Below are 12,252 nucleotides of genomic sequence, written 5' to 3'. Positions count from 1 at the left end.
GGTGGTTATTTATAGATTTGCAAGTGGGGCTGTGAAAAAGCACTGCTACTCAGAGCACAGAAGCTGTGCTATAAATACACTTCCCTCATGTATTCAGCCTTCTACCTTCCCTTCCACTTGTACTGTTTCCGGAGCTCTGTGAAAATGTACCAAGGTGAATTGAGCTCAGAAATAATAAATCTCTTTGCAAAGGTTTCAATGACATAGTCCTTGCTCCCTGCTCCTAAGGAAGAGTTATTTGCCTTCTCCTTGTGCTGCCTCCAGTGAGTTCTGTTTCAGCATTTTAACATTTTAGTTTGCCATCTGATCCAAATGCATTTTTGTATATCTGAGGGCAAGAAGTGGGTTACAATTAAACCCCTCACCCCTTGTCACACAATGATACCGTTGATCCCTGCGAAAGCTAATGATACAAGGCACTACTGCTTCTAAAAACAGATATGCTTTTGATTTACAAAGTTAAGGAAATTGAAATAGTTTTTTTTTCTGATATTTTTAGGTGGAGAAAAACATACTGGTGGTGGTAGAGAGTCTGGCAGTGATGCTTGGAAACACTATATGAGGAGGTCTACCTGGTATGTAAATGTGTTGTTCACCTTCATTACTTAAATATCTATCATCAGGTAACAAAACATATTTTTAAAAAAAACACACTGAAGAACTTTAAACTTCATATTTTAGGCTTATCTGTACATTGGTTGAGACATTCTTGAAACTAGAAATCTGAGCTTTATTCTCTTAAACAGGAACTTCAGAAACAGCTAGTAGATATACCACGTCACATTCCCTTTGGTGTAAATGTTTCTTTACGTTCCCTTTTTTTAAAGCCATGCTTTGAAGTAAAGTGTATTGTTGAATTTTCAGACGTCACACTTGGATGTGGCAAATGTTCAAATGCTGTATGTATACAGAGATAAGTCAGCAGAGACAGAGATATTTCATCCATTGTTTGCTAAGTGAATGTATACAAAGTATTTGCCCAATTTTTGATTTGTAAAGCAGCAAATCCTAATGAACTAATTGGCAAAATGCCAATTAAACACCAGAAAGGAGACTGGATATGCTGACATTGGGGAAAAAATACATTTGATTTTAAACCACTACTTCACAAATCAACTAAGAACTTCAAAAATTTTACATTTTTTGACAATCCTTTTCCTTCATCTTGTTACTGTAAATTCAATGAGCAGGATTTAGATCCAAAGTGTCAAAATGTAAATTTTCAAATGATAGTTTCATTGCTGCATAATTTTAAAGGAAATGTTTTGAACACTTTAGCTTAACTGGAAATTTTACAGGAACTCTGCCTGTCCTTCTCATGTCTTTGTTAAAGACGGTGGCAGCAGTCCATTTATTTAACAGTAGTTTGCCCTTTCCCCACTTGCTCCCCAGATACTTGCCATGCTGCTGCTCCACCCATTGGAGGCCTGAAGCCTAGCAGTCCTGTCCTGACCTGTTGGGTTTGCCTGTGGTTACACAGAACTGCATGGAAAGTACAATACACAAACCTGCCATTCAACCCAACAAGCCTTTTCTGTTTTAGGAGCCAGTGGCTTTTTAAAAAATTAATGGTGATATTAATGGATAACTCAAAGTGAAGCTAAACACAGCACAGCAATAAGAACTTTTGTTACTTACACACAGGTAGAATTGATCCACAAGGGATGGGATCTGTGTAGGAAGTACTGAGGTTAAGAAAATCACCCTAAGGAGATTGGTTCTCTACTCACTTTGCCAATTTTTTCCATGTGTGGGATACGTGAAATAACTCCACTGGAGGCCAGTAACCCGTCACCAAGTCACCCTTTATTTACTCGTGAAGAGTCCTTGATATTTATCCAGCTCCCTCAGAGCCATCTGTCAAAGTGAACAGAATTGCTGACTTAAATCTGTCAGCAAGGGCTCCCTGATTATGGCTGTTAATCTGGTCCAATCCAGGAACTTTTATTCTGTGAGGGCAACCTCTACAGTGTGGAGATTGTCAATCATTCTGGCAGTTAGCATAGACTGTTCCCCTACCCATTCCTGCACCACTCGCCGTTCCTCTACCCATTCCTGCACCAAAACCAATAGGCCAAACAAGCCACTTAAAAAAATAACAGAAAATACCATTCCTAAACTTAAATCAACACTGAATTTCACCAGTATATCTGCCAGACATTGCTCTATCTTCTTGATTGGATAGGTCTCCACCATGATGTTCTTGCCTTAATCTGTTTAAAAGCATCTAAGCTATTTATATTCACCACTTGTTGTAGTGAGTTTCACATTCTAACCACTCAGTGCAATAATGTCGTCTTACTTCACTACTGGATTTGTTCTTAGTAACTAGCCTTTATTCACAGCCCCTAGTTTTGCATTCTTCTAATTATTCCTCATCTAATCTATTCAGCACAGATTGGTTTGAATCTTACCGTGGCAGCCGGGTGAAATTTGAATTCAACTGGAATAAAAAGCTAGCATGATGACGACCATGTAACCATTTTCATTGTCCTAAAACCATCTTGTTCACTAGTATTCCTTAGAGTAGCAAATATTATCCGATCTGGCCTACATGAGACTCCAGAACTATAGAACTGTGATTGCCCCTTCATTACTCTGTGGTCACTCTACTGCCTGTATGGATTCCTGGACAGGTGTGTACAGCTTTGGAGGAGATGGCTCCTGGCTTGGAGGTTTAGACGGAAAGCTTTTCCAAAGGTAACTGGGCAACCTTTTAGTTTGATCTAAATTGGAAATGGGGATTATGACCCAGATTGGAAGATTTGGGACGTAGTATCACAAGCCAGGACCCAGAATTTTGAATCTCCAAACATTGAGTGTTTCTGCTACATCTTGCTCAGCATTGCCTTCTCCATTTGCTTCATACTATTGTTTTTGTCACAGCCTCCTGGCCCTATGCTATGGCCTAGTTACTTTCTCCAATTGCTGGATATTTAATGACATCTCTCCACTTCTGTATCTTCTTGATGGACTTCATTCTAGGGTCTTTAAAAATGTAGTTGGATAGTTGATTTGTTGGTTCTAATTTTTGAAAACTCCCTAGATTTTGGCAAGGTTCTATTAAATTGGAAGATGTTTTATTCAAAAATGGAGAGAGCCAGAATCTAAGGCAGTTCCCCTAACGTCTGTCATAGGGAAAATGTTTGAATGTCTTATTAAAGACATTATAGCAGGGCATTTAGTACAATTTAAGGTCGTCAGTCAGAGCCAACATGGATTTGTGAAACAGAAGTTATGTTTAACCAAAATATTGGAGTTCTTTGAGGATGTGGCATGCCTGTGTATAAAGGGGATCTGATCGATGTAGTGTACTTAAATCTCACAAAAGGCATTTCATAAGGTGCCATATGAAAGGCTATTTTGGTATAGGGGTAACATACTGGCATAGATGGAAGTTGGGCTTGCCAACAACATATGCAGAGGATGCATTAATAAGTCTGTTTATGGATGGCAAGATGTAACGAGCAGCGTGCCACAGGAATCATTGCTGCGGCCTCAATTTGTATCAACAGCTTGGAGAAAGGGATTGGCAATATGGTTGCTATAGTTGCTATTAATGTAGATAGAAGGGTAAATTGTGAAAAGGACATGAGGGAACTAGACAAGAGACATCCGACTGAAAGAATGCAAAAGAACCATATTACCTGAATGGTAAAAGATTAAATAACTGCGAAATGCAGAGGGAGCTAGGTGTTCTTGTACACATTTTGAAAGTTAGTATGCAAATTAGTAAGTAATCAGGAATGTTAATAGATTGGTTTTGTTTACTATGAGGGGAACATGAAAGTAGGTAGGTCATGCTTGGTTGTACAGGACGCTGGTGAGTCCACACCTGCCATGCTGCATACAGTAATAGTCACTTTATTTACAAAAGGATGTAAATTTTGTTGGAGGCAGTTAAGAGAAGATTTACTTGACTGATACCTGGAATGAGTGTGTTGTCTTGTGAGGAAATGTTGGCTCATCTCCCACTACCAACTGCAAATCGATCTGACAGACTGCAATCTTTATCTACTAATTAATCTAACAGTCTTTGGCATGGCTGAGTATATTATCTATCCTCTTTTTAATCTTTCCTAATGAGATCACACCCATCTGGTTTCCCTTATTAGGAGAAAGTGAGGACTGCAGATGCTGGAGATCAGTAGGCAGCATTCGAGGAGCAGGAGAATCGACATTTCGGGCAAAAGCCCTTCACTAGGAATGAGGCTTGTGACCTAAGGGGGGTGGGGCTGGGGGGGAATGTAGCTGGAAATGAGATAGGTAGATGAAGGTGGGACTGAAGGTGATAGGTCAGAGAGCAGGGTGGGGTGGATAGGTGAGAAGGAAGATGGGTAGGTAGGACAGGTCAAGAGGGCGGTGCCAAGTTGGAAGGCTGGATCTGGAATTAGGTGGGGGAGGGGAAATGAAGTAACTGGTGAAATCCACATTGATCCCGTGTGGTTGGAGGGTCCCAAGGCAGAAGACGAGGCGTTCTTTCTCCAGGCAGCGGGTGGTTAGGGTTTGGCGGTGGAGGAGGCCCAGGACTTGCATGTCCTTGATGGAGTGGGAGGGAGAGTTAGTGTTTGTTCATGGGGGTGTCAGGTTGTTTAGTGGATATGTCCCAGAGGTGTTCTCTGAAATGCTTTGCAAATTGGTGTCCCAGATGACCACCTTCAAAGATTGCAATTTCCCCTCCCACGTGGTCAACAATGCTGTCCAGCACGTCTCCTCCACTTCCCGCACCTCCACCCTTGAATCCCACCCCTCCAATGGCAACAAGGATAGAACTCCCTGGTTCACACCGTCCACCCCACCAACCTCCAGATGCACCATTTCCACCACCTATAAACATACCCCACCACCAGGGATATATTTCCCTCCCTATCCGTATCTGCCTTCCAGAGAAACCATTCCCTCCGTGACTCCCTTGTAAGGTCCACGCCTACCCTCCCGCCCCAGCACGTTCTCCTGCCACCATAAGAAGTACAAAAACTGCACCCACCCCCACCCCTCCCCACTTCCATCCAAAGGATCCTTCCACATCTGACCAAGATTTATCTGTACTTCCACACACCTCATCAACTGTGTCTGTTGCTCCCAATGTGGTCCCATCTATGTTGGGGAGACAGGATGCCTAATTGCAGAACATTTCAAAGAACATCACTGGGAGACACGCACAAAACAACCCCACTGTCCCATGGCTGATCGCTTTACCTCCCACTCCGTCAAGGACATGCAAGTCCTGGGCCACCTCCACAGTCCAACGCTAAGCACCCATTGCCTGGAGGAAGAACACTTGATTTTCCACCTTGGGACCCTCCAACCGCATGGGATAAATATGGATTTCACCAGTTTCCTTATCCACCTAATCCTAGATCCAGCCTTCCAACTTGGCACCCAGCTCTTGCCCTGTCGTACCTGCCCATTTTTCTTCCCACATATCTGCTCCACCCTCCTCTCTAACCTATCACTATCACCCCCACCTTCATCTACCTATCACATTCCCAGCTATCTTCCGCCCAGCCCCAGCCCCAGCCCCCTCCCACTTTTCTCTCAGTCCCCTTAGGCCACAAGCCTCGTTCCTGGTGAAGAGTTTATGCCCGAAACGTCGATTTGCCTGCTCGTCGGATGCTGCCTGACTGGCTGCACTTTTTCAGCACCACACTCTTCGACTCTTCCCGCATATTAGTCAATCAGTTAGTCCTGTCCATTTCTCGCAATGTTACTAGAACACATTTGGGATTTATCCTTTGTCGTCATCATCTTCATGCATTAGTTGCCCTTGGTGTTATCTTTGGAAGACATATTTTAAGCTGTTAAGACTCCGTTTTAACTCTTAACCCATATCACTATGCACTGCCTTTCCAACATTCAGATTTTGAGCCACAATTTGCTCCACTTAATTATTCGAAACAAATGTCATTGTCTTCATCTCGTCCTGCCAACTTTCTTGTTCTAATTAATCCTGAGTTGAGTGTCACTCCATGTATTTTCATTACAAAGACCACTATTGCTGCTGGTAGCTTCCACACCTTCCAATCCCCATTATTCCAATGCTATTCTTGCTGCTCTTTTTAACCTTCAGAATTTCTCATTCTCAACTCATCCAAAAATGCAAATCTGTTATGTCTGAACTTGTTGACCTATCCTGGGAAAGAGAAGCATTTTAAGATTCTCATCTTCATGTTTAAATTGCTCACTTGCACCTCCCTAACTCTGTGATATTCTCTAGGCTTAATATTAAATGCCTACCACTGATCTCTATTCCTAGATTTCTATGTAATTTCATTTATTCCTCACTGTTGGCAGTCACCAAGATTTCGTTCTCTGAAATTTCATTTTTTCTTTCTTATTCATTCACATGATAAGCGTGTCTCTAGCTGGGCCAGCATTTATTGCCCATTCCTAATTGCCCAGAGGGCAGTTGAGAGTCAGCCACATTGCTGTGGGTCTGGAATCACACTAGGCCAGACCAGGTAAGAGTGGTAATTTCCTTCCATAAAGGACATCCATGAACTAGATGAGTTTTCCTGGGCAATCCCCAATAAATTGATGGTCATTATTAGACTCTTAATTCCAGATTTTTATTGAATTCAAATTCCACCAACTGCCATGGATAGATTCAAATTCAGGTCCCCTGGATGTCTGAACTAACAATCCAGCAATAATATCCTCCTCTTGATGTTTCTCTTGATGAAATGCTTCACTTTTCCATTTTTCTCTCCTTTTTAAGACCTCCTTTTATAACCCAGAATTTTCATCAGGCTGTGGGCCTCTCCTGTTTATGACTCTGACTCTGATTGCGTGTGTCAATTTTTGTCATGATACGTGAAATGCTTTGAGTGGTTTTTCTACATTAAAGCCCCGACATCAACACAAGTTGTTATTCTGAATGTGGAGATGCAAATTTGACCTATAGGTGTCAGTAAAACAATTGTGAAACTTTGGATTTTCTAGGAGCTGGGTGGAATTTCTGGGATCAGGGTTTTGAGATGAGATTTCATCGCTGCACAAAATAACTTGTTTCAGGATAGTGTATGTGGTAGTTAAAAGCCTGATGTTAGTGAGCAAGAAACCTGTCTTAACGTCCTGTGGAATTTTTTTTTCAAATGCATTCAGTCAATTGTTTTTAAGCTACAGAACCTATTTCTATTTCACTTTAAGCTTGTAGAATTTCATCTTAAAATGAGTTTTTTTTTATCTTTCAAGATCAGCAAAGATGCTAATTAATACTCAAGCTTTCCCAACACTTTGTGTATTTTATTGACTAAATCTTAGATCTCCCATTTTAATCTATTCTCAAAATATCCTTGCTTTTGTATGTGTTAATGTAGTTCATGTGTTATTGTAGTTACTGTCACAATAAAGCAAAATATAATAAACCCCCCCCCCCCCCCATTTTTAGGAGATGCTGTGAACTTCAAAGCCTCATCCAAAATTAACAAAGCTCCTTCAAAATTATTTTTTAAATGTGTTCTCCCCCTGTCCATGTCCAGAGTTAACCAATGATAGCCCCATTATGTTAGTTTGAGGGTCCTGCTGATTTTTCTGAAAAATTCCTTACCTCAGACATTATTGCTTCATTGATTACAAGTAACCCTTTCTTTGTCTCCCCTTAGCACCATCAACTATAGCAAGGAACTTCCTCTAGCTCAAGGAATCAAGTTTGAGTAATGAGAGCCACTGATACTTTTGCAGCGCTCAAGCGTTCCATCGAGGAACAAGAAAATTAGGATATTTTGCAGCAGAGGAATAAGATCATGTGAATGATGTGGAATAACTATACCTATGATTTATCAGAAATGGGCTTTTATATACTTCAGGTGTGTGAAATTCTACGAAACATTTTAATTTTTTTTTGTTTCTGCTGATTCGAAAGCTCATGTATTTCTTTCCTGACAATAGTATCTAAGATGGAAATAAAACCTGGTGTTTTTGAAATTATTCATTTGAGATCTTGCTTTGTTGAACGGATTCTGAAAAAATTTTGTCTTAAAAATGTAATTCTTGATGGCAAAAATTATTAAAGTAGCTTCTTCAGAGGATGACATAGTACCCTAGGGCTTATCCACATTTTGCACTGTGTAATATCATTATTGATAATCACTCGCTAACGAGTGTGATTGTCCCTGTAGGAAATTCTATGTCACTGGTCATGGGTTCTGAGAGTCCTGGTGCGGCTGATGAGCCCGATCCTAGAACCACATCTCCAACCACACATTTGGTGGGTGGAAGTGAAGGTGATACTTGACATATAAATTGTTGGCATTCCTGTCTCTGATTCCTTTTTCATACTTTTTAACCAATTGGTCTTGAAGAAATGTGCCCCTTCCTCCAGGAGTTTCTTCCAAGCCTGGCAAAACACAACACTCGCGAGGCAAAGAGGAGAACGCATCAAGCAGTAAAGGTGCAGTTACAATGGAGAATGAGGTAAATCAAGAACCTTCGGTGCTCTGAGAAAGCGTAAGGATCTGTAACTCCTTACTGACTAACATGACGCTGGGATTTCTTCAATGCCATCAAGGCATTTTAAGGACCCAACCTTTGGCTCAAAACCGGTGCAGAGTAAGGATGGCAACTTTTAAGAGACAGAAGACACAGGCTTCTGATGAAGAGAACACCTGAAAGAACTATTAAACTGTGATGCAATTATGGACAAGGATGTGTTTGTGGATATCCCCCCAACTCCCCATCAAGGCTGAGCTTGGACTACTACTAAGGACTCCCACCTTGTTTTCCAGCACCATAACACTCGACTCTGATCTCCCGCATCTGCAGTCCTCACTGTTTCCCAACTAGTATGGCAGAAATGAAAGCTGCCAAAAGCCACATGAAGAATGAAAAAACCACAGGAGTAGACCGGACTCCAGCAGAGATTTTCAAACTTGAAGGAACAGAGCTTACCTGTCATCTTCATCAACTGTTCCCTGGAAATATGGGATGAATAAGAAATCCCTCAGGAATGCTGCCATCTCCACCAGTTTCAAGAAAGGAGACAAAGTAGACTGTAGAAATTACGGAATCTCCTTACACTCCATCGCCAGGAATATCATTGCCTAAATTCTCACCAGGTGCCTTTTCCCAGTGTCAGAGGATAACCTTAACTGTGTATATTGGTGAATTGGAACTAGTTTTCTTATTATCTCCTAACTTGGCAGAGTTTTGTATGGCTGTTCTGAGTTCCCCTCTATCTCTAATGCAGAATGATATTTGTGAGACCAAGGAATTGAACAGAGCAGTATATTTATGAAGTGAACTAAACATGAAATTGCACATAAAACTACAAATGCTGGAGATTCTCAGCATTTCTGGCAGCATCAGTGAAGTGAGAAACAGAGTTAACATTTTGAGTGTGATTTAACCTTCTTCAGAACTACAAAGGGTTAGGAAATGGTGGTTATGATTACACTCAAAATGGAGGATAAAGATCATGCTCTGAAATTGTTGAATTCATTATTGAGTCCTTGAAGCTGTAAAGTATCTATAAGTGGAAAATGAAGTGTTGTTCCTTTAGCTTGCATTAAGCTTTGAAATACTGTAGCAGATCCAAGATTAGATTAGATTAGATTACTTAGTGTGGAAACAGGCCTTCCGGCCCAACAAGTCCACACCGACCCGCCGAAGCGCAACCCACCCATACCCCTACATTTACCCCTTACCTAACACTACGGGCAATTTAGCATGGCCAATTCACCTGACCTGCACATCTTTGGACTGTGGGAGGAAACCGGAGCACCCGGAGGAAACCCACGCAGACACGGGGAGAACGTGCAAACTCCACACAGTCTGTCACCTGAGTCGGGAATTGAACCCGGGTCTCAGGCGCTGTGAGGCAGCAATGCTAACCACTGTGCTACCGTGCCGCCCACTAACGTTATGTTAGTAATGTTAACCTAGGAGCATGGTATTTCACTGAAATAATAATTATCTGGAAGATGAGAGTCTTTCCCAAGGACAGAGTGAAGATGTTCCACAAAGTAGACACCCAGTCTGTGCTTGGTCTCACTGGTTTAAAGAAGACCACATTCTGATAATTGAATTTGATAGATTAGTTGAAAGAAGTACAAGGAAAATGCTACTTTGTGTGGAAAGTGTTTGGCTCCTTGGACAGTGAAGAGGGAGGAGGTCAGAGGTCAAGTGTTACACCTTCTGCAACTGCATGGAAAGGTGCTAGGGGTGTTGGTGAAGAAGTGTTGAAGTCTTGGGAGACTGAACTAGGATGATATGGAAGGAATGGGCCCTGTGGAATGCTAACAGTGGAAGGGAGGGGAGGATGCAGTTGGTGGCGTAAATAGCAGAGGATGATTCTTGGAAAATGGAGACTGGTTTGATAGAAGGTGAGGACGACAACATTCTGCATTCCAGGGATCATCTATTGTTGATCTTTAGAATTCCTGTACCAGCAATATCTTGCTTTCATTAAATTGCATAAACCTGCATGTGGTAAAATGTAAAATAACATAGTTTTCAAACGAGAAAACTGTACACTTTTCCAACTTAATATCCTCCAGCGCAGAGCCAAATAATCTTAGAAAATTTCATTTGAGTCACTTGCCCAGCAAAATTTTTAATGCAAGCTGAAAATATAATCAGTAGTTGTGTGTAAATGGCGAGATAAATAGAGCTGCCAAGTACCTCCGATGTGACCGACATTGAAAAGCGCAGCTTGATAAGGTAGTCCCATGGGATTTTCACTCTTACTCAAGGTAAAGACTATTTTGTAGCTTTATTTAAATATTATTTGGTACTCTTACTGAGAGCCTTGCACCATAATATAATTGCAACTTATGAAATATTCTACAATACCAATTTTGGGCCTATCCTTCAGACTCTTTCTTTTGTGAGTAAGTGTCTAATTTTTACCATTTAAGCTTAAGCCAACAATTTGATCTATGAATGCAAATGCTGTTGGTAAATTCTCAATCGCATTCGTTTACAACATCTGCTTGAAGATGACAGGCACGCAAGAGATTAGATCAGCTTCTTGTGTATCTATTTCCTTTTTCTTTGTGTGAGTGAAGAAAAGGTGGTGTATAGTCAGGGAGTATGTTTATTTTCCATGTGTTCACTATTACATGTCAAAATTGATTGCAGAGTAATCTACAGCAATGCAATGTGACATCTCTTGGGAGGAAACCATTTGATGCTTTTAGAATATTAACTACTTTGTTTCCTTTCCAGGAAGTTGAAATGACTGATTTCCTGTAAGGCACGAGACATCTAATTCAAAATAGAATAGACTTTACACTCCCTTTCCAAAGAAGAGTCATGTTGGACTCAAAATGTTAGTTCTGTTTCTCTAGCGGACCGGCTGTTTTTTTTCAGAAGTTAGGTTTTATAGTACTTTGCTTTTGTTGTACTTTGTTTTTTCTCGTAGCACTCATCTTTTGAAGAAAGGTTGCTGGACTCAAAATGTTAGCTGTGTTTCCTGTCCACAGATGCTGACAGTCCTGCTGAGTTCCTCCAGCAATTTCTGCTTTAGTTTTGTTTGAGCAATATTGTTGTTTTTAAAAAAAATTCTATGTAATGTGAGTGATTAAAATTGCATGCGCAAAATCTCTTCATTAAATCTCAACCAGAAGTTTAAAATGAAGTCCAACTTTTTTTTTACTCCGTTGCAGCCAAATCATTAAACCATTTAAATCCAGCTTTGTTGGTTTCTTAAGTAAGTTTCTAGATTCAGTATAAGTTATTTTGCTCATTGAGGAAATATTGGAACCAATGGTATTGAAGTCGGAAGAAAAATCGGGAAAGCTGTGTGATAGGTTTAAGACACCAGTAGACAAGCTGTCCTTGCAAAATTTGGTTGTTCATTGATCCCTCAACCAACACCCCCCAAAAAAACAAATTCGCTGATTATCTGTCATTGTTGTGAGCAGTTTGGCTGCTGTTTGTCTACATACAAATGATAACTCTTTGCAAATAATTAATTGATATTTAATTGCTATAGGATATCCCATAATTCTGCTGCTCTTGTAACAGCTGTACAGTTTGAAAATATCCTGCTTTTTTTCAGTCTGTTCATTGCAGGTTTTGGAGAAGATGTCATTGAAATCACTAAATCTATGCAAGCCAGTTTCTCCCCCCACCACCCTCCTGGTATTTATCAAGAATCTGACCTTGGCTGCCTCCTGTTTCTCAGCTCCGTGCTGTTTCTCATGATATCATCTGAAAACGCAGCATTAGTTTCTACAAAGCTGACTACACACAATGCTATTTCACAACCATCACATTTGACTTCTCCATTATTTCTAAATTATCAGATTT

The 12,252-nt window shown here is 40.7% G+C and overlaps 1 protein-coding gene across 1 annotated transcript in view; it reads left to right on the top strand.

Annotated features, from left to right (window-relative positions):
* Positions 1–7,929, top strand: part of aldh7a1 (aldehyde dehydrogenase 7 family, member A1) — a 46,570-nt gene extending 38,641 nt beyond the window's left edge. The window contains exons 17-18 of the mRNA XM_060837802.1: positions 500–575; positions 7,605–7,929. Coding sequence (XP_060693785.1) covers positions 500–575; positions 7,605–7,659 — 131 coding nt within the window. The 3' untranslated portion in view covers positions 7,660–7,929. The remainder of the gene's footprint in view (positions 1–499; positions 576–7,604) is intronic.
* Positions 7,930–12,252: the final 4,323 nt, after the last annotated feature.

The sequence above is a fragment of the Hemiscyllium ocellatum genome, chromosome 2, assembly GCF_020745735.1.
Source record: "Hemiscyllium ocellatum isolate sHemOce1 chromosome 2, sHemOce1.pat.X.cur, whole genome shotgun sequence".
NCBI classification, from domain to species: domain Eukaryota; kingdom Metazoa; phylum Chordata; class Chondrichthyes; order Orectolobiformes; family Hemiscylliidae; genus Hemiscyllium; species Hemiscyllium ocellatum.
This window is presented reverse-complemented; position numbering and strand designations above follow the sequence as displayed.